Genomic DNA, 24,296 nt, shown 5'->3' on the forward strand with positions numbered 1-24,296 from the left:
CCAACTAGCTCTAATAGCTACAATAGCTTTAACTAGCTTCAGTACTTACAATTAGCTCCAACCTCATCTGACTCTAGCGCCTCAATTGCCCCACAGACTCCAAAGCACCAACCGATTTCAGATATAAGATTACACGAAATAAAATAAAAAAAAGTTTATATTCATATTAAAATTTATTTCACAATTTTATACACGTTTCGGTAAAACATATTATTGTATGTAGCCTGCTCTCCTTAGTTAACGAAGTATAGTCAATGTTTCTTTGGTGATGGATACTTTTTCGGCATTTTTTTGAAAAGCAACTAGAAGCCTTAACCTATCGACCAATATATTAGGATCAGCCCATGATGTGTAATCTATCTCGCTTATTGTTATTAATATTTTTAAGCTATCTGAAGTCTTCTGTTTTAACAACCGTCTCATTGTCTTCCACGCAGTGATCATCATAAGAATGACCAGGTTTATTTATTTTAACACGACGTTTCCATCGTTTAGGTCTCACCGCTTCAACATATTCTTTAATCTTTTTTATCTTCGGGTGTTTCATCAAAGTCTTTGATGTTTTCAGTAACACAACACTTCCCTTGTTTAGATCTCACAACTTCATCACATTCTTCAATCTTGTCAGTTTCGGGCACTTCATCAAAATCTTCGATACCTACGGTTCCATCGTTTAGGTCTCAAAATTTCATCACAGTTCATAATCTTGTGAGCTTTAGGAGCCGCATTACAGTCTTCGATATTGCCAGCTTCGAGTGCTTCATGAAAATCTTTGAAGTTGTCAACTTCAGCCTGTTCTATGTTGTTCATAATTTAGTGAAGTATAACTTGAATTTGGTGTAAATAATTTTTTTATTTCGAATGAAGACACTACTTTCTTCATTAGATTTCAATTCTATTTCATTAGTGATATCTAGTTAGAGTTGGTAGAACCAGCATTTTCAACTTCGAGTTCATAATAATTTTTTAATAATTTATCTTCTTTCCTCTTCTTTGCTGTTGTAGACCTGACCTCATTATCATTAGATAGCCTGGTTGCACATATCTTGTGATGTTTATTCAACAAATATCTTCGACCAAAGTATTTCTGACACAGATTGCAACTAAATGGCTTTTGGTAAGGACTTAATGTACACTCTGCTCTGTCATGTCGCTTCGCATTTTTTTTTTCCCCTCAAGGTGAACTCCTTGTCGCAATATACACACCTGTGTCCTTTCGATAACATTGCTGGCAACGACTCAGAATACATATTAGCTTCTACGACTAATACCAGATGCATATTGGGAGTTTTAATTTGTAACAAATACTTAAATATTATTTTTTAAACATGCCATCAGTGGTAACTAATTTTCCTTTTTTAAAATATGTAGGTTGCAAGTAGTTTCGCTTCATGCTAACATATATCACCACATGCTGTGTCAAAGTTAAGTTTGTGTATAATTAGGTAGGATGCTCTCTCACAGTCACAAGAGATGGAGAGATTCGCTAGACCTCTAGGGGGGGGGGGGGGGAAGAATTCTTTCTCAAGGAAAAGATCAGGTAACTTATCGAACTGATGCTGGTAGCGATAAATAATCCATGTTAGCTTCTACAGCCAATACAACTTATATGTTATTTTAATAGTAGACTTATAAAATTCCAACACCAAGAATAAATGTTTCTACTTAGATAAATAAAATCATAAATTGGAGAAGGAGATGTATCAATGTATTTTAATATTAGAATATGTCGTTGCGGATGAATGTGTGTTGACAGCTTTTAAGATTTTAATTTTTTTTATAACAACTGCCTGCAGTCGGCTAAAGAAAAATAAAGCTATAATAAAATTAATTATCTCCCACGACGGCCAATTTCTTTTCTGATGTAGGTGGGTGCCAAATATATATATATATATATATATATATATATATATAGTATATAACTTATGCTAAAGCATATAATATGCTTAAGCATAAATAAATTTTAATTTTAGGTATGTTAGCATATATATGCTTCAGCATATGTTTTAAATATATCTAATACAAATATGAAAGCATAAAATATATGGCGCCCACGTACATCAGAAAAGAAATTGGCCGTCGTGGGAGATAATTAGTTTTATTATATCTTTATTTTTCTTTAGCTGACTGCAGGCAGTTGTTATAAAAAAAATTAAAATCTTAAAAGCTGTCATTACACATTCATTCGCAACGACATATTCTAATATTAAAATACATTGATACATCTCCTTCTCCAATTTATGATTTTATTTATCTAAGTAGAAACATTTATTCTTGGTGTTGGAATTTTATAAGTCTACTATTAAAATAACATATAAGTTGTATTGGCTGTAGAAGCTAACATGGATTATTTATCGCTACCAGCATCAGTTCGATATGTTACCTGATCTTTTCCTTGAGAAAGAATTCTTCCCCCCCCCCCCTAGAGGTCTAGCGAATCTCTCCATCTCTTGTGAATGTGAGAGAGCATCCTACCTAATTATACACAAACTTAACTTTGACACAGCATGTGGTGATATATGTTAGCATGAAGCGAAACTACTTGCAACCTACATATTTTAAAAAAGGAAAATTAGTTACCACTGATGGCATGTTTAAAAAATAATATTTAAGTATTTGTTACAAATTAAAACTCCCAATATGCATCTGGTATTAGTCGTAGAAGCTGATATGTATTCTGAGTCGTTGCCAGCAATGTTATCGAAAGGACACAGGTGTGTATATTGCGACAAGGAGTTCACCTTGAGGGGAAAAAAAATGCGAAGCGACATGACAGAGCAGAGTGTACATTAAGTCCTTACAAAAAGCCATTTAGTTGCAATCTGTGTCAGAAATACTTTGGTCGAAGATATTTGTTGAATAAACATCACAAGATATGTGCAACCAGGCTATCTAATGATAACGAGGTCAGGTCTACAACAGCAAAGAAGAGGAAAGAAGATAAATTATTAAAAAATTATTATGAACTCGAAGTTGAAAATGCTGGTTCTACCAACTCTAACTAGATATCACTAATGAAATAGAATTGAAATCTAATGAAGAAAGTAGTGTCTTCATTCGAAATAAAAAAATTATTTACACCAAATTCAAGTTATACTTCACTAAATTATGAACAACATAGAACAGGCTGAAGTTGACAACTTCAAAGATTTTCATGAAGCACTCGAAGCTGGCAATATCGAAGACTGTAATGCGGCTCCTAAAGCTCACAAGATTATGAACTGTGATGAAGTTTTGAGACCTAAACGATGGAACCGTAGGTATCGAAGATTTTGATGAAGTGCCCGAAACTGACAAGATTGAAGAATGTGATGAAGTTGTGAGATCTAAACAAGGGAAGTGTTGTGTTACTGAAAACATCAAAGACTTTGATGAAGCACCCGAAGATAAAAAAGATTAAAGAATATGTTGAAGCGGTGAGACCTAAACGATGGAAACGTCGTGTTAAAATAAATAAACCTGGTCATTCTTATGATGATCACTGCGTGGAAGACAATGAGACGGTTGTTAAAACAGAAGACTTCAGATAGCTTAAAAATATTAATAACAATAAGCGAGATAGATTACACATCATGGGCTGATCCTAATATATTGGTCGATAGGTTAAGGCTTCTAGTTGCTTTTCAAAAAAATGCCGAAAAAGTATCCATCACCAAAGAAACATTGACTATACTTCGTTAACTAAGGAGAGCAGGCTACATACAATAATATGTTTTACCGAAACGTGTATAAAATTGTGAAATAAATTTTAATATGAATATAAACTTTTTTTTATTTTATTTCGTGTAATCTTATATCTGAAATCGGTTGGTGCTTTGGAGTCTGTGGGGCAATTGAGGCGCTAGAGTCAGATGAGGTTGGAGCTAATTGTAAGTACTGAAGCTAGTTAAAGCTATTGTAGCTATTAGAGCTAGTTGGAGCTATTGGATTTATTTGGATAGTTGGAGCCGTTTGGAGCTATTTTAGCAGTTGGATTAACTTTGAGTCATTTTATCAGTTTGACTATTATAGCAGTTGGAACTATTGGAGCTAGTTGAAACTATTGGAGCTAGTTGGAGCTGTTGGAGCTAGTTGGAGCTAATGAAGTTATTTGGGGATAATGTAGCAGTTGTTGATATTGGAGCTAGTTGGAGATAGTTGGACTATTGGGGCTAGATGGAGCTAATGAAGTTAGTTGGACTATTGGAGCTAGTTGGAGTTCATGAAGTTAGTTGGACTATTGGAGCTAGTTGGAGCTAATGAATTATTTGGGCTATTGGAGATAGTTGAAGCTAATGAACTTATTTGGGCTATTGGAGATAGTTGGAGCTATGGTAGCAGTTGGAGCTATTATAGCTACTGAAGGTATTTGGATCCATTTGGAGCTAGTTTTAGTCACATGTGTGGCAACTGTGTGTATTCAGTGAGTGCAGTGCATGTCCATGCATGTCCATGTGAATACATATTTATGATGTAAGAGAACTCGGCTTCTTTTGATTGGTAAATATGATGTGATCATGGTTTCGAGAGTATATAAGGCGCAATGTAAATAGCAATCCATTAGTTTGTTTCTGGGCTTTAAATAGCGGAGACTCATTGGAATAGCCTTCCCGGGTTATTTTTTCTCCTGCAATGGGCCAAACATTTAGTGGTAGATCACTAGCAGTGAATCATTCTACTACACAGGAAATGAAGCAGAGGTCATCGCACCTGTCATCACCAACGCCTACCTCACCTATAGTGTCACCAGAATCATCACGTGCTGGAAAATATGAACGTATGAAGACTTCCCCCGATATAATACTTCTGTGTGACAGATGTGGAAAGTTGTTGATGCGACGAGAAAATTTTAACCTCCATATTGTGAAGTGTAAATCCGAAATTTTGTGTAGATATTGTAAGCAGAAGTTTGCAAGCAGCAGTAGTGCTCGGCGACATGAAGAACATCATTGTCTTGTGAATCCTACCTCCAAGTCGCATCAGTGTGATAGATGTGGAAAGTTGTTTTCACGAAGTGATATTTTGAATGTGCACATGAGTCGCTGCAACATATAATTTCATTCTTATGAAAGCATCCAGCCCAGCACAAACTACTATGAGACTGGCCTCCAGTTTACAAGATCTCGCCGGCTTCCAGATAATGATGATGTGATTTATAAGTGAAGCAGTTGGAAATGATTGTTCATTAATTGTGTGTAATAGATATTCACCAAAAGAGATTTAACTTGGCACATTAAGTAATGTCCGACTACAAGAACCTGATAAAAAAACATTTTATTTCATGATATGTTTTCGCAGTTGAATCCAGAATCATCGGATATTGTTGGAGGTAATTGAAAGTGTAAGAACTTGTTCCTGGTATAATGTACCTAGCTGTATCAGTGATAGATAGTAAAATATAGCTGTGTGCCAAATTCTAGCATTTGTTGTTAATTCTAGATCCTTCTCATTTCATTTACTTCTCCTTTTTCTGACATTACATTATAGATGTTGCTTCAATATTGTTACTCAATAATCGAATGAGTGCTAATGCCATTAACTTGTATGTATGTATGTAGCTTAGCGGCAATGCTTATGCCAAATACATGTTCTATCCTTCGGTAAATAATATGATATTTATGCTCTGCATATAAAAGTCTTAAAGTAATGTTTAGCCTGTATGGTTTAACTTCTCGATTCGTGCAAGTTTTGTAATTACTTATACATATGACTTTATATATTGTTGTTATGTAGATCTACTAAAATGTTGAGGAATTAGAGAACTGAGAATGATGGTTGATTATTTTTTTTTTTTTGACTTTACGTTCGTATTATGTGGGTAAGGATATGTGGTATTACTAGTACTTATAATATGAATTTGTGGCATAGTAGTTGTTATTTAAGTAAGAAATTTAATTCGGTATCTCTACAGCATAATCATTACAAGTATTTCCATTGTGAAAAGGACAATTAAAATGGGCGATATGTATCGAGTATTTCTTTTTGCTGGCTTTAGATTTCATACACTTTAGGTGGATAAGGGAAAAGGTTGATAAAAATGCGATGGACATAGATCTTATGGCTTAGACTGTAATATTATATGTTGACATTGCAGTTCTTTTGATCTTAGACGAAATTTATGTGTTTTATGTCTGGGTTTCTGAATGATTGATCGGAAAAGTATTTTGGATTGGAAACATAACTCTTATAATTTACTTTTCTGGTTGATATAGTTGGTATTTGAGTAAAGTTTGGTGTAATTTATGTATGCTACGATCCTTCCTCCTCATATTTGTATCCATAAGCTACGATCCCTCCTCCTCCTCCTCATATTTGTATCCATAAGCTACGATCCCTCCTCCTATTTGTATTCATATGCAATGACTCGACCAGAATGTTAGATCGGACTTTGTTCATATCTTAAGTATTATCTATTTAGTTGAAGATGTTATATTGGTTTATCCTGTGGTTAAGTCGGTATATGCTGTGATTTTTTGTATGGCAGGATGTGATTGGTTATGTCTATAAGTGGTATTTGATTTAAAATTATTTACTGCAAGAAACATTCAAAGCATGAAAGAAAATACATAATTAAATGTTTAATTTAAAGAGTTTGTAAGCTGATGAATGTTGGGTACTGCGGGGGCTGAGGAATAGGAATGTATGTTATGGTTTGTAGATTTAAAACTGTCTTTTGACTGCTGTTCATGTTGGATTGTTGGGTGGACCTAGTACATATTTACTATGATGTGGTTAATGTTTGTGTATGGTAAATATTTATGGAATTATAGTAAGTAGTATGATGATGGGCTGGTACTTGATAGTATTAAATTCTGGTTGCTTTGGAACAATGGTAAGAGAGGAGACAATTATTTATGTACGATTACGACTTTGACTGATATAAAGGGATGGAATGCTACATAACACTATATATTATGTAAGTATTATGTCAGTAGGTTAGGTGGGAATGGCAATTATACGAAATAATACAGTGGATAATATTACACAAACATGCTGGTGTAAGACTGTGATTTGAAATAGTATTAATGATTTATGGTTCCGCGTAGATATAGTGGCTGGGAGTTTTTTGAAATTAAATGAGGCGTGCAAAGTCCTATACAGAAGTTAATATTTAAGAGGATATGAGGCATTTTATTAATAATAGATCATGACAGCTGGAGGAGATGTATTTTATTTGTGTTTACCATACAAAGAATGATCTCGTGATTACATTGGTCAGGTTATGAATCTGCTTTTTCTAGATAGTTTCAAGAATTCTAGGATAGTTGAATGATTTGGAGTAGAAGAGAGAGAGAGACCCTATGTAAGCTGAGTCCTAAGTAAACATGTTGATGATGTGAAGAGTGTCGTAGTGGGGGTAGGGGTTGGCTTTATATGTAGGAACGTGGACGGAATTAGTAGCTTAGTTGTCATCCTGACTCCGAAGAGTGAACATCGCTTGGGAGCTCTCTTTCTTGTTTAACAACAAAGACATCTGGGGAGAGTATGGATCCTACCCCTAGTTCTTCGAAATCCAGTATGAAGAAAGAATATCCATTGAAGCATCGGTGTCCGCACTGTAATATGATGTTTTCAACGAGCTCCAACATGAGACGTCATGAGAAGAGTAATTGTGTGAAGAATTCATCTCGCACTATTGTTTTCTGTAATGAATGCCAGAAGAAGTTTACTCGCAACGATGACTTGAAAAGACATATGAAGAATTGTAAAGGTGCAGTTCGCTTGCCTGTAGAACAATATGAGAACGTCACGACTCCTCAATTTAAACTAGAGGTACCCATGCGCACAGGCTCCAGCATTAAAGGAGATCATCAGCAACAACAACAACCACCCGCATCTGGGCATAAATCTAACACTGTGCTTGGTCTGTTACAGACAAATGATAATGGATTTTACTTGGCACAATCTGCATTTGGAGGAGTTCTGAAAGACTATTACTATCTAAATACTTTTAGTGAGGCCAAAGATATTTGCACTTTTCTGAGTGATATTGAGCAAAATATAATACAACAGCTTATGGACGATACAGCATCACATGGGCCTTTAAAATATAACTTATGGTTGGATTGCCTATATGGTAAACCGCCACCGCATGAGAATCAAGTGAGCAAGCATGCTTTCAAGACATCGGCTGCTGAAATTTACGATTCTGACGAAGTAGATCGGACAGTTAAACAGAGTATAGAAGAACTCTGCATGGAAGAAGAAGAATATATGGGTAAAGGATCTGGTTGGACGCTGACTTCGGTGAACCGTCTGGAGCTGAGAATTAGCCATTTCGACCCACTAGATAAATAGATGTATATATATCTTTGTGTAGAACTATGTATAATAAACTTTGTAATTAAAATAAATGTTTCATGTATACTATGTGTTTAATTTCCCTTAATTTATCCTGCTTAATTTATGGTGAAAATTATAAATATAATGAAATAATTTCCAATAAATATGTTATTACGATTAATGATATATATGGATACTTAAATATTGTTAACATGAGATACTGAGTTACAATATAAAGAAAATGTAAGCGAACCTTAAAAACACTCAAAGAAAACATAAGTGTAGAGGAAAGCCCTAAAAGAACTTGTAGTCGCAAGTGAAAGCATGTTTATAAAATGTAAGCGCAAATGAAAGAACATAAAGAAATTGTAGTCGCAAATGAAAGCCCTCAAAGAAATTGTAACCGCAAATGAAAGCATGTAAAGAAAACATTAGCTATGTAAGTCAGTTTGAGTAGAGTGCTACAGTGCACAAGTCTGCAGTATGACTTTGGTATATGGACCGTGATAAGTTTAATGGCAATAAATTTTTTTATCTTAGTATTTGGTATGATTACGTGATGCTCATTACGAATAATTCATCTGCATACTCTAGCAGAGGATGAATGTTAGTATGATTATATAATCAAGTATGGTGGGTGCATACATGAGATGATAATACAATATGTTGGTTGTCAAGATTAAAGTGGGTGATAACAAAATCTAAGAAAGTGGTGGTGGATGTGTTATAAGTCAAATGTGATGATATGGTCCAAGATGGCGGGAAGTTCAGGGTGTCGACAGTAATGTGAAGTGCGATGTACAAGATGCCAAAGGTTAAGATAGGGTTGGCGACAAGAAGGTGAACATAAATGATGTAATCCAATATAGTGGAAAGTTCGAGGTGAGGAACATATTTAAGATGTTATAGGTCAAGTGAAGACGATATAGTCCAAGATGTCGTTCGAAAGGGGCTACAGTGATGGCAATACAATATGTCTGCCTACAGAAGATGATATATATAATGATATAATCATACGGGTGCTTGGTGTCTTAACAACAACTGCAATATGTAGGAGTGGGGAACTAGATTACGAGATAGGTGTGATGTCATAATTCAAAAAAATGATCGAAAGTTCTAGAGTCCGAGATGGCTTTGGAGCTGGTGATGATGACGTAGTCCAATATGATGTTCATGATGTCATAGGTCAAAGATGAGGATTAAAAAAACCAATATGGTTGTTTTCAGAAGATAAAATTACTATGACTGTATAATGAAAATATCAACACTTGGGAGTAGGGTGCTCGATTTTGGGGTGTAAGGTGTGATTACATAATTCAAAATGGTTGAATCTAAGATGGTAGAATTATAAATGTCAGTTGGGGTCAAGGTCATACAATATGGCGATGGTTATGTGACCGTAAAGAAAAGTGTAATGCATGTAAATGGTATGATGTCGTCGTAACGAAAAGTACAACATAGGAGCGGGGCACTCAATTCAATGGCGGTAGGTGTGATTTCATGATTAAAAATGGCGGGTGTTTCTATAAAACAAATTGGTGATTGTATAATATTATTGTGAAAATCTTCAATCCGAAACCCTAAGTCTTATCAGTGGTGATGTAATCGAGACAGTAGAAAGTTCTAGAAATCAAAAATGGTGAATGGAAATGATGTAATCCAAGATGGCAGCCGGAAATGACGTAATACTATATGGTAGCTGGGTCATCCAAGATGGCGGTCAGATATGATGTAATACTATATGATTGCATAATAATAATGGAATGATAGAGCATGCGAAAATTGAATCCAAAATAGCGGTCGGAAATGATGGTGACCGAATATGACGTAATCCAAGATGGGGGTGCGGTGATGTCATCTATGGGTGGGTAGGTAAGGGGGATACCAAGCCGCTATCCGGAGATGGGAGGGTAGGTAAGGGGGATACCAACCCGCTATCCGGAGATGGGTGGGTAGGTAAGGGGGATACCAACCCGCTATCCGGAGATGGGGAGATTGTTAGAATATTGCTTACCCACTATCCGGAGATTTGCGGATACTTAGAAAATTTTCGGGAATGGGGAAATTTTGTAGGGAAATTTTGTAGGGAAATGGGAAATTTTGAGGAAAATTTGAGGGAAAAACGGGAAATTTTGAGGAAAATTGGCCGAAAATCGGGAAACTTCCGGGAAATCGATGATGACGTCAGGGGTCATAGGTCATAACAGTGACGTCAGGGGTCAAAGGTCATGAATCCCGAATCCTGCACCTGGCACCTGTGTGCTCGGACCTACATAACTTAACTACTGTGGTAGAAGAGATTGATTCCACATCATGGAAAGATCCAAAAATATTGGTTGACCGGCTAAGACTGTGGTGGCATCTGTTCGTAGAGGGAACTACTCGCATATCGTGGAAGTATCGACCATACTTAAAGAACTTCGGAACGCTGGCTACATACAATAATCATTTGATTAACTGTCATGTGTGTACTAATGAAAAATAAATTGAATTATTTATGTTTTAAAAAAGTATGATTTATTTTTGTATCCTGATTTCCAAATAAGCCTGTGTTTCCGCTACTGTATGTGTGATCATTCCGTTTCCTGTGTGTACTGTGTGTACGTTCCGATTTCCTGTGTGTACATTCCGATTTCCTGTGTGTACATTCCGTTTTCCTGTTTGTACATTTCGTTTTCATGTTTGTACATTTCGTTTTCCTGTTTGTACATTTCGTTTTCCTGTCTGTACATTTCGTTTTCCTGTGTGTACATTTCGTTTTCCTGTGTGTACATTTCGTTTTCCTCTGTGTACGTCCCGTTTCCTGTGTGTACTGTTTGTACGTTCCGTTTTCCTGTGTGTACGTTCCGTTTCCTGTGTGTACGTTCCGTTTCCTGTGTGTACTGAGTGTACGTTCAGTTTCCTGTGTGTACATTACGTTTTCCTGTGTGTACTGTGTGTACATTGCGTGTTGGAGCCGAGTAGACTTGTATCCATGTAGCTTCATAGACACGTAGTTTCGTAGCCATGCGGTCTTTTAGTCATGCAGTCTCTCAGCCATGTATAACTCGGAACCAGCTAGATCCTTTTAGACTCGTAGCCTTGTAGCCTCGTAGTCTCTTAGACTCGTAGCATTGTAGCCCAATATCATTGGAGCTGTTGAAAGAAAGGTAGTTGGAGAATTTGTAGCTGTTGGAGCCATTTGGAGGCTGTTGGAGCATTTGGAGGCTGTTGGAGTATTTGGAGCTGCTGGAGCATTTGGAGCTAAGAAGTAGTCGTTGCACGTCTATGCAAAGCTAAATGTTTATAAGTTTGCTGGCTTTCGCAAGTGATTCTGTAGTAGGATAGAAATTGTGTAATAAATATTATGTTTGTAAAAGACTTTGTGGTGTTTTATTTCTCGAACCTTACGCTTTTCTGGTATTTAAATTTATTTAAGCTTCGTCCAGGATCGTGCCAAGGACCTTAGACGACCTAATTAATCAGTATATTGTTTGCAAATTTATTTAATGAATTTTTAACTTTTTCCTGAATTTTTAGTTTATTATTACGAAAATTCTAAGATGTTGGTCTTGATGTCGGATAGGATGATGGTAGTAGAGGATTTAAAGTCTCTTAAGAATGTTGAACATGGTTTATTGAAATTATTATTTTTTTATTCATAAAATTAAACATTATTGCATCTTTCGATTATCGAACCAAGGACTGGAGCGGATCGAATCAATATGTAAGTTAATGAGTGATTTTTTTGATGAATTTTGGATTTTTTTCCGCTTTTCTAGCTACATTATTACATGATTTCAAGATGGCGTCCGAATTTCAAGATGGCGGGGGCACCTTGAAATAAATGATTACTGCACTGTAGCGGGTTAGAATAAAATTAACCAGATGGAAATGTACTCTATAATACGAGTACACGCACAAGATGGTGTACTCCAGCAGGTGGTCGCTCCTGGTAGCATGTACTGAACATAAAATGTCGGATCCATGATGGTCGTCAAGGTCAAAGTCAAATAACAAGGTCAAGGTCAATTTTCAAGGTCAAGGTCAAATTTCAAGGTCAAGGTCAAATTTCAAGGTCAAGGTCAAATTTCAAGGTCAAGGTCAAAGTTCAAGGTCAAGGTCAAGGTTCAAGGTCAAGGCCATATTTCAAGGTCAAGGGTTAATTTCAAGGTCAAATTTCAAGTTCAAGGTTAAATTTCAAGGTCAAGGTCAAATTTCAAGGTCAAATTTCAAGGTCAAGGTCAAATTTCAAGGACAAGGTCAAATTTCAAGGTCAAGGTCAAAGGCCAAGGTCAAGGTTCAAAGTCAACAGTTGAGGACAAAAGCATGGTGACCAGATATTTATACTAACATGGTATCGGCACACTGTAGCAGACGAAAACAAGATGGTGGTCTCCAGCGGATGAAGACAAGATGTCGGACATGACGTCATACCAGTTGACGATATATACCTTGGTATTGTTGGTTGTAGATCAGTCTAGGTAGCTTTCATGGAGGAAGGATCGACCGTTTACTCTCGCCGGGAATCGAACCAAGGACGTACATCGATATAATAAAACAGAATTCAAATATGTTAATTTTTTGATGAATTTTGGAATTTTTTTCATTAAAATCGGATAATAAATAAAGATTTTCAAGATGGCGACCAAATTTCAAGATGGCGGACATGATGTAATACTAGGTGAAGATATATACTTTGACTTAAGTGGCGGGGGTCAGTCTGCCAGCACCCACCATGGGGGGAAGGAGTCTGTCACCAATTTTAATTTTTTTTGACCTCATCGGGTTTGAACCAAGGACTCCGAGCTCCGTGCCGTAAAAGTTTGTTTTTAAAAAAAAAATTATAAAAAATTTACTAATTGAATTTTTTTATAAATTTAAAATTTTAATTTTTTTTCCATTAAATTCGGATGATAAAAAAAAAAGTTAAAGAAGGCGGGCGTAACGGAAATTGCAACGGTGATGTCATCATTCAAAAGGATGGATCTAAGATGGCGGAAAGTTCGAGAAAACAAAATGACGTCATCCAAGATGGCGGATCCAAGATGGCGGATCCAAAATGGACGCCGTGATCTACTCGTCCCGTTACGCTGTGTCCCGTTACGTTTTGTCCCGTTACGTTTTGTCCCGTTACGCTCATCCAAGATGACCGCCGTGACGTCACAATCCTATATGGCGGATAGGACACACAGCTCCACATCCTGCATCCTGCCGCAGGAGGAACTATTATATACTACTCATAATGCTGGTGGTGCAGTGGAGCAAAAGAGAAAATTCCGGCGAAGACAGATGCGTCAATTGGAGCCTTGTAGACGAGTAGCTTCAGTGGCGTAGCGTGCCATCTCGGCGCCTGGGGCGGGAGACCCATTTTGCCGCCCCCATTCTATAGGTGCTTACTTAAAATTAAATTTCACATGCAATGAGGTACCTTTTATTGAAGTTAAAATAGGATGAAAGGTTTTACAAGCGGATTCTACGGGCCTTATGAGCAGCGAAGTCAGAAATAACTTTGTCAAAATCAATATTAGCAGCCAATTCTTGTTCAATCGACAATATAGCCAAGTTTGATAGTCTAGCGGAGCTCATAGTAGATCTGAGGTAATTTTTTATTGGCTTCAACTTCGAAAAACTTCTCTCACAACTTGCAACACTAATCGCCAAAGTCAAATATATACGAATCAAGATGACTATATTTGGAACCGAAATTCCGAGATTCAGTTTTTGAATGAACTGGAGGAACTCCAGTGGTCCATTACCACTTATATGTTCCTCTGATTCAGAACAGGCAACAACAACAAACTGCTAAAGACGCTTCCGCTCCATCTGAAACTCGTCCTTGTCGATGTCTTCTAATACATGGGAAAGATCACACTCGAACTTGCTGTCCAAAAGTTTCGCTGGCAGCAAAAATCCGAACTTGTCCGATATTTCTTGAATTTGCTGGAATCGAGTCGTCATTTCTTGAATGATCTTGTCGAATGATGCGATAATCTCTCGACGGATTTCCTGTTCGTGAGACAAAGCTGCATCTTCAGAAGATTCATCGCCATGCATGCGTTTTTTCCTGCGAATTCTTCTCGTTTTCAGTTCGATTCCGAGTTTTTCGCAGAGAGTCTTAGCAAAGTCAATTGCTTCTTGCACGAAACGGTCTCTACTTTCCACTAAGAGGGTTTTCAAAGCGCAGAGTTTCTGAGCACACTTATCCACACTTAGTCCTCGTTGCTGCAGGTAAATCTGTGCGTCATCTACTTCAGGTAGCACTGCAGCCCAAAAGCCAAGAAAAGTTAGGAAGTTAAATGACTGCATGGCTGTCAGGAGAAGACTGGCTCCCGATCTTGTTTCGGAAGTTTGAGATGAATCTGTTAATTGTTCCAGTACCTCAAGAACTACCTCAAACTTATTTTTAAGCATCTTGACAGCTACATGTCTAGCGCTCCAGCGCGTTTCAGTGACTCGTTTTAATGCTTGACCTGTGACGGCAACCAAAGCGTTCCATCGAACAGTTGATGCGGAAAAGAAGGCAAACAGCTTCTCCAGAGTTCCAAAAAATGTCACGGAATCCACTGATTCAGAAGCAGCGTGTACCCCAGCCAAGTTTAGTGAGTGGTTTGTGCATGCAACGAATATAGCTTTCGGATTCGGTGCTTTAATCCGGGCTTGAACTCCATTGTGGATCCCTGACATTGTGGCAGCATTGTCATAAGCCTGTCCTCTCAGATTCTGTATGTCCAGTCCGTCTAATGTTATCTTCACGATTATATCGTTGCTGAGATCTTCTGCATTTTTTCCTTTTGGTTCGAAGAAGTCAATGAAATATTCTACCACGGCGACTTTTTCTCCTTCGATATGTACGTATCGCAGAACTTGGCTCATTTGGTCATTGTGGGAGATGACTGATGTGCTGTCGAAGATTACGCAATAATATTTAGCTTCTTGAATACGACGGATGATGGTGGATCGAACTTGCTGTCCCAGTAAGTTTATAAATTCATTTTGGTTTCTGGAGATAGATACGAAACTGAGACTCTTGCTCCCAGCTTTATCTTTGTCAGGTGTTCCATTAGAAGAGGGTCGTATTTAGCTAGGAGGTGCACTAACTCCAGAAAGTTCCCGCGATTGCCACTATCATCTCCTCGAATGTCTTCTCGATGTCTCCTGAAGGCCAGATTCTGTTTGGCTAAGAACTGGATAATATTCAGCAACCTGTACAGTACATCCCTCCACTTCTTCTCCTCACTTTCGAAAACTTCTTGTTGTTTCTGATCGATGGTTGCTTTACAGTTCAGGCGAACTTCCAACTCCTTCCATTTCAAGAAGCTCTGTTCATGGCCCAGGCTATTTTCATGGTCTCCTATTCTTGGATTTAGCTTCCACCATTTGTTGAATCCTTCTTCAGATGCGAAGTTAGAGCCGGAATTGCCAAACAGCTTGCAAGAAAAACAATACAAGGATTGCTTCAAAGGCGAGTACACCATCCATGTTCGGAGAACCTTTTCGCCGTTAGATAATGGTTTGTAGAACCACTCTTTGGTTAGTTTTCGGGTACCGCCTTTCGTTGAAGTCCCTGAGCGAACAACATCGGCAAATTTGGAATCGATGTGCTGTACTGAGTCAGATCCGCGACATACTAGAAGCGTTCTTACTTAGTCGGTCATAGGAGAAGGCAAACAACCTACATCGTCGAGATTCACATCTTTGATTTCGGCAGGAGCAGAAGGCACGATTTCAATTATGTCTTTTTTGGCAACATTCACTTTTTCTGCAGGCTTATGACTAGATGCTTGAGGTACTTTTAATGAGTCGACTTCGTCTTGACCCTGCTCTGTGGTGGGACCAGAACTACTTCCAACTGCGACGGCAGGTACGTCTTCTTCTTGTACCTGTAAAATAAGTTATGTATTCCCATGAATATTGGCCGGAGGACACGTTCGAATTTCAAATAAGTATTTTATCTATCACAAAACAAAAGTGGTTTTGGTGACGGCGCGGTTTGCCGGGCTTATAGGAAAATTTACAAACAAAATTGATTTTGTATGGCAGCTACCTTTTTTAGAGTTTCCCGGTAAAAACTGACTGAGTAAGCCATGTTATAGATGTTATTAAAAGATAAAATGACGAGAAATTTGAGAAAAATCGTTGGCACCATTTTTGAGCTAAATGAAAAATTATGTTTTCTTTGTATGACAGGTACCATAAATAATCAAGATATCCAAAAACAAAAAAAAATATTCCTAGACTACTATTAGATTTACAAAACATCCCCTATTGAAGTTTTAAATTCAAGTAGCAGGACAAAATTCAGTCGTAAACTTAAAAAGATGTACCTTAACTGAATGTAATTTATTTTAATATACTCCATACTTTTTAAACAATAATCAATGTTCAAACAGCTATTAGAGCAATTTTAAGTGTATTATAAAATAAGATTTAATGTACGAGTGTGACTCCGTACTCGCAGACAAACCTAGGTGAATAGGTTTTGCGAGACTAATGTAAGAAATATTGTAACTATTGTAAACAATAAATAAATAATAATAATAATAATAATAATAATAATATAGGAGTTTTACTGTGTCCCGGTTTGCGGAAGTAGTTTGGTTTGCCCTGGGTTAAGGTCAAACTTTACAGTACAATGCGTAGTACTAAATTCAATGAGTGCGAAAGAGAGCCATCGACACGGGCCGACGCGTGAAACAAAATATTTTGTATGAGTAATGAACACAATAAGGAGTGCCGCTCAACTCAGCTCGCGCGCGCCGGGCGGCGCGGCGTGATGCGATGTTGCCGTTCGTATGTAAACAAACAAACGTTATAAAGAGCTCTGTCAGTGATTTCGCAGTTTTTCTTTTAAATAAATATTAAAAAATAGTTAGTGCGCAATATTTTAGATAAAAATGGAACATTATAGTGTGTCTGACACATGTAATGGATGAATCATAGATCAGATCTCAACCCGCTTCACCGGCGACCCGCCCCCGCGGGTTGCCGCCCGGGGCGGGCCGCCCCCTCGCCCCACCCACGCTACGCCACTGAGTAGCTTCGTAGTCAAGTACTCATGCAGACATGTAGACCTCTATCCTCGCAGTCACGTAAACTTGTGTACTAGAAGCTTCGTAGCTCTGTAGCCTCGCAAGCCATGTATAACTCGTAACCAGCTAGATCTGATGTTTTTTTATTTTTGCCCTCACCGGTTTTGAACCAAGGACGGGAATCGATGTAATCAATCAGAATTCTATTAAGTTAATTTTTTGATGAATTTTGGAATTCTTCCCGATTTTCTAACATAAAAATTACGAATTTCCAAGATGGCGACTAAATTTCAAGATGACGACCATAACGGTAATTGCAACATTAATAGGATCCAATATGACGGTCATAACATAAAGTGTAACGATGACATAGTACTCAAACAATATGGCAGGTGTAACGAAATATGCAACATTTATATAATCCAAGATAGCGACCGTAACGATAAGTGCAACAGTGGTTTTTAAGGTTTTTTATTATTTAATTAGATTATTTAATTTTTTAAAGATTTTTTTTAATTATTTTCATTAAGATATGATAATAAATAAAAAAAGTTAAAAATGGCGGGCGTAACGGAATCTGCAACGGTGACGTCGTTATCCATGATGACGTCAGAGGCTTATCGGAGGCTGTAGACATGGATGCTTAAGCCTACATATGGACATTTATAACTGCTGGAATTTTTGAGGTCAAAAACGGGAAATTTTTCCTCAAAACGGGAATTTTTGAGTCATTTTGAGCCATTATTGAGGAATTTTGAGTCAAAAATGGCCGCCGTGACGTCACAATCCAAGATGGCTGACACCGACACCACACAACACGCGCCGGCACCTGTGCCAGTAGCTCCATTTACACACTACTTATATCTTATATATTTTTCTTAAAAATAATATGGTACATACACATTTTACTAGAAGTTATATAAATTTACAACAACCTAATTGTAAGATAAAAATTTTCCACAAAAAATGCTTATAATTTATGAATTTTTTTTAATAAATTGTCTTAACAATTAAAAAATCTTTGTTTTGCAAAACCTAATAAATTTAAATATAAACTCAAGGAATTTTTAAAACCGCATTATTTTTATTCTTCAGAAGAATTTTATGCCAGTAAATTTACATAGATTATAAGATGATTATTTTATAAATTTAGCAAAATTGTTTTTTTAATATTAGTTCTTTTGTGTTATTTTATAAATTTGTTATTTATAATGTCAATTTGTAATTTGTATTTTTAATGTAAAATTGAATTATTTGTTTTAAATAAATTGTAAAATAATTGTATAGACATGTCCAATATGGTGATGTGCAAAACATATATAATGTATTTACTGGAAAAAATAAAATGAAATTAAATGAAATAAGCAACTTAATTGAATATGTCTAAATTGTAATAACAACTCATGTTGTTAATGGAACTTCGACCTTCCAAAATGAGCGAGGCTGGCGCTCTCTAGGAAAAAACAGCAAAAACAAAGATGGCGGCATAGTGCAGACTAAAACAAGGGGGCGACCTAAAATACAAAAAGTAGGTGGAGCCTTCAAAAAAAAATTGTCAGGATTCACAATGGCAGCTGGGGTAAAGAAACTGAAAGAGGCCGAGTCAAGGTCAAAGGCAAAGTTCAAAGCAATCCAAGGTAGCAGTCACCATGCTTCCGTCTCCACACTCCTTCTGTCTCCGGAGGAACAATTATTTATTAATTTAAAGTGTTTATAAGTTTTTGTATTTTTATATTTATGGTTGCATCTGTCTATATTTGATGATCACTGACATCGGAAAAGTGTTGAACGAAATTATTTGTTATAGCTTCAATGTCACTTATTACAGAATGATTTTCGATTATAACCAAAAACTATAAGTAACCTTATTTATGATTGTATTATAATTTTAAAGCTTCTGGGTTTGAATTAAACTCCGTCATTAAATTCGCTATAAATTAAAAAAATTTAATTTTAATTTTTTCAATTCATGGCATAAATATTTGAAAACTTATCATATCTGTAAAGTAAAAATATATAAATAAACAAATTATTACCAACAAAACTAAACACAAGGTTATTAAAATATGTTGCATTTAACAGTTTTTTACTCTACACCAAAAATTGTTAACAATATCTTATTAAATTTTATTTTAAGGGATAAGTATAGTGTTTTTGATTTAGTTAGTTGGAAAATGTTATCACCAATGCAGAAAGTATTGAGTGAAATATGATTAATGTAGTTTGTTTTTAAAAGATCTTAATTCACTTTTACCATGTATTTAATAGTATCTGCAATATCCGGCGTTGCCCGGGCTGGACACAGGGTGTAATTAGCAATTGTTTTCTTAATTTGAATGTCACGTGTGAAAATTAATTTATATCACTTTCAGATCCCGACAGACGTTGTTCTGCCAGTTTATAGTTATTTACCTGGTCTGTATGTAATTTAGACTTTATAAAGCGATATAGAAAAAAACTGAAAAACAAGAGATTACTAATATTGAAAAGATTCCATTATCTAGCTAATGCTCGGCCTGCATTGCAATGCCTCATTCAGTAATAAATTTATAATATGTTTGAAGTAGTTACACATATACAAATCATCTATCCATCTATCTATATATATTTATCTCTATCTATATCTATGTATCTCTCTATCTCTATTTATCTCTTTATATATACCTACATATATACTTCCCACTATCTCTATATCTTCTATATATAAGTCTCTATATAGCTCTATACATCTATAGGTATATCTCTTTATCTAACCCATTTCATTCTCTATACCTCGCGCTATCTCAACTTATCTCTCCGTCTATCTCACTATATATATTTATCACTCTATCTCTGTCTCTCTTTTATATTTAAATAAATTGTCATGCGTGCGTACTTATACAACAAAAACAGACGAAGTGCCGTTATATAAAATGAAATGAACACATTTTTGACACGATTCGTGCTCTAACTATCGAAAAATAGTTATACCGTCTCAGTAACCTTCATGGGCATGCGCATAACAAATCACCATAATTTCATCGCATTCGGATGAATGGTATAGGAACGAATACGGCACAAACAAACGAAAATTAAAGACATGACAAACGCATCAAACGATGGTGCGTTTAAAATTCAACGCAACTCTATCTATTGACAAAGTTAAGAACAAAACTGTTATTAGCGCCTTTATTTTGCTAGTCGCTGCGATCTCCACTAAGCGGACTGGTCTCACCAAGGAGAAAAATATTAATTTGCCAGACCTTACTATGTGTATGATCGTGTGTCAGACATAGATAAATAACACTCACTCACTATTTGTATGTCTATGACCTATGATTTTACCTGTTATAAAATGAAATTATCCCTTTTTCACTCCCTTATGGATGGAATTTCATATTAATATGCGGTCTGTGTGTTAATCCAGGTTATAAGCTAGCTGTTGGCCAAATTTCATTCAAATCCATTAAGTAGTTTTTATGTGAAAGAGTAACAAATATCCATCCATTCTTCCAAACTTTCGCGTTTATAATATTAGTAGGATTAAACACAAATATATTAAATGAAATTTTTAAGATGAATCTAACCCAGCTATATGTACAAAACACTCATATAGAAGAAAAAAATTAAATCTGAAATATCCTAAATGGGAATTTAGTTTCACAATATATATTTTTTAATCACTCATATCTAATTTTTTTCTTTATTTAGAATTTGTATGTAATACACAGTATCGATAGTGCACCGTATATATGATAAAATAAAGTAAATGGCCAAATGCAGTTGATAAAACTATGGAAAAGATATGAACGGAAGAACATTATAATACTCTATTTTGCACAAAGTAGTAAGTAAAACCATAAAAATATTTTACCGATACAATTCTTATTTTAGGTTTTTAATTAAACTTCTTACCTTAATTTGGTTTATTTTAAGGTATTTTGTGAGTGTTTTACTGACAATTTTTTTTAAGTTTTTATTTTATTTTGTATATTTACCTTATTATTAAGAAAAATTTAATTACATATTTTACCAATGAATCTATATAAACTCAGTTAATACTAATCATTTAAAAAAATATGCCAATCTCGGATATTTTGAGTCTATTTTTGATACATTTACAAATGTTACTATAAAATGGTATAATTTTGATGCAAAAAATTTTACACAGATAAACTAATCTGCTTGCACCTTAAAAATGAACCAAAAAATTAATAACATTAGCACTCGCCGCATATATAACTGAAAAATTTATTTTCAACCCACAACTTCTTGCTACATACATAATAGGACATCACTGTGGCCAGGACAGCAATTCTCGGAGAGCTTAAACGTGCAGTAGCAGCAAAGTATGTCTCGTTATCTCACCCATACCATAGCCATCTATCACTCACTAACACAAAGTAGCCCTATTACGCACAATTAGTAGTCATCTGACTCTCACTGACTACAAGTGTAACACTTAGGGCTGTTTGCAGAGTCAGGAGAGTCGTGTTCGAGAAAGAAGCTTGGCATAAACTTGGCAGTTCCCCACATGTCACGACGCTACAACCTGGGTACACCTTCTCACTCACCCCGAGTAACTGCCGGTCTTGCTCTCGAAGCGCACGAACAGCGCGTTGCCGGTCGACACGAAGTCGTGCTTCTCCATGGCGCGCGAGAAGGTGTCGCAGAAGGTCTTGATGATGCGCGAGTCGTCGGGCCACGCCGCGTCGTACAGCGTCAGCGACTCGCCGCAGTCGCCGTCGAACAGCTGGATCGGAGACTCGATGCGGTTGATCCTGAAACTGGCCGCCCCACGCAACCCTCCGTGATGCAGTTCCTACACCCGCATGTAGTTGCATTTCTCACAGATCTCCCAGAGTTATCATTTGTGTTTATAAATGTTGTAACTTGTTATTTAGTGATCAAACCTTTGTCCCGCAAACAAAAAATGTGTATTTTTTTATATTTTATTGTTTTGTGCTTCATTCCTATGCTAATAGGTAACTGAGTGTGTTTAATACATTAACAATCACCCTCATGTGGCATGGGCTTGGTTTAGGGACATTTGTTTGAGCCATTTATTAAATATTAATTAGTTTAAGACAATATATTAAATACATTGCGCCATAATTTTTTTTCAGCAAAATAGATAAAATCCCTAACTTAAATAATTTGTCTGAATGATTTTATCTCTTAAAATAATGGTTTTATTTAAAAAGTCAAAACGTATTTTTGTTAAGTACGTGTCTAAATATATTATATACACTCACATACTAATAATAAAACTACTCATTGAAAAAATATGGTAATTTAAATGTATTTAAAAAAAACTGGTAGAAAAAAGGCTATATATTTTTTTTTAAGTATGACATATTGATTTAAATTATTTTCTGTTTGTAGATATGATTTTCATATTTATTCCAGCACCAATTACTGAACTGATTTCAATAAAACATTATTGTTAGTTAATATTTGGCCAACTTAAACACTTGGCTGCATATGATTTCAAAATTTCACTTTATAGAGAGGAAAAAGCGGTAAGCGTGGTATTATAATCTAAATCTAATATCTAATCTAATATATACAATGCTTTGTTAGTACGTAAATACACAGTTTTCTCAATCACCACCAACACCAATCAGCTTCCCGTTGAGGTGTGGTAAATACCCCTTGGTCTCCAGGTGGTAGTAAGGGAGTTTGGTCGCGGTGGGTGCTTGTGGATGGTTGTGGGTAGCGAAAATGTTAAAACATTTATTTCTGTCCTTTTATAAAGCATGAGGACTACTGAATGTATCTCAAAATTTCTTGAATGGTCTAGAAAGTTTAAAAAATGTGTAAAAATTTTATAATTGATCTTTAATGTTTTAGAAAGTTCTAGAAATATCTGGAAGGATCTAGAATTTTCTAGAATGAGTGCAAACTATTATAATCGATATATAATGTTTGAGAAAGTTCTACAAATTTATGGCTTCATCTAGAAAGTTCAAAATGTCCAAAAATGCTATGATAGATTTAGAATGATTGAGAAAGTTCTAGAAATTTTCCGAATGATCTGGAAAGTTCCAAAATGAATGCAAGTGATTATGATCGATTTAGAATGATCGAGAAAGTTCTAGAAAATTCTAAAATGAGTGCAATTTATTATAAGCGATTTAAAATATTCGAGAAAGTTCTAGTAATTTCTAGAATGATCTAGAAAATTCTAAAATGAGTGCAATTTATTATAAGCGATTTAAAATGTTCGAGAAAGTTCTAAAATTTTATGGATTGATCTGGAAAGTTCAAAATGTGTACGAGTGTTATTATTGATCTAAAAGAACCAAATCGAAATGATGTACATCTAAATATTATAGAGTGTTCTGGTACTGGACGTTTCTGTGTCTGATGGTATATAAACTGAAATTCAGTGACATTTTGTCAGTTCAATCGTGATTGCAGTTGAGTAAATATCAATTGGAATCAAGAGTAAACAGATACAGAAAAAATTAAAGTATTTTTAAAAGTGAAAAAGAAGAAACTATTTGAATGTTCTGTACAGTTCTAATACTAGAAATTTCGTTCTCTAATGGTATATAAACCGAAATGCAGTGACTTTTCGTCAGTGTTATCATTGTAACAATCAAGAGATTTATTTTGTGTAACTTTATTACATCGTTGTTATATATATACAAAATGCCAAAGCGGAAAAAAAAGTATTTATCAAATCTAAAGTGGATTCACAAAGAAGAAAAGTAACACGTAAAATGAAACAGAAGAACAAAGGGAAAAACGGCTTTCACATATTCGTCAAGGAGTGAAAAGACTTAGAGAAAATCAAACCAAAGAAGAAAGAGCACGCACTAACGAAGAAACCCGATCCTGAGTCAAATCGATTCAAAATCGTCAGTCTGCTGACCAACGTGAATTGGAAAAGAGAAAAAGTAAAGCAACAATGGTCACTCTATGCCAACAACGAGCTGCTACACATGAGAGTTTAGAACTTCAGGCATTCCATTATGATTGTCAAAGAAAATATAGTAACGGATTCGAAATGCGAGTATTGTCATGCACGGAAATTCA

The 24,296-nt window shown here is 35.8% G+C and overlaps 1 protein-coding gene across 1 annotated transcript in view; it reads right to left on the reverse strand.

Annotated features, from left to right (window-relative positions):
* Nucleotides 1-24,296, reverse strand: part of LOC134532219 (cubilin) — a 633,189-nt gene that overhangs the window by 48,160 nt on the left and 560,733 nt on the right. Inside the window, exon 5 of the mRNA XM_063368639.1 lies at nucleotides 21,827-22,039. Coding sequence (XP_063224709.1) covers nucleotides 21,827-22,039 — 213 coding nt within the window. The remainder of the gene's footprint in view (nucleotides 1-21,826; nucleotides 22,040-24,296) is intronic.

This window comes from Bacillus rossius, chromosome 5 (genome assembly GCF_032445375.1).
Source record: "Bacillus rossius redtenbacheri isolate Brsri chromosome 5, Brsri_v3, whole genome shotgun sequence".
Taxonomy (NCBI): Eukaryota; Metazoa; Arthropoda; class Insecta; order Phasmatodea; family Bacillidae; genus Bacillus; species Bacillus rossius.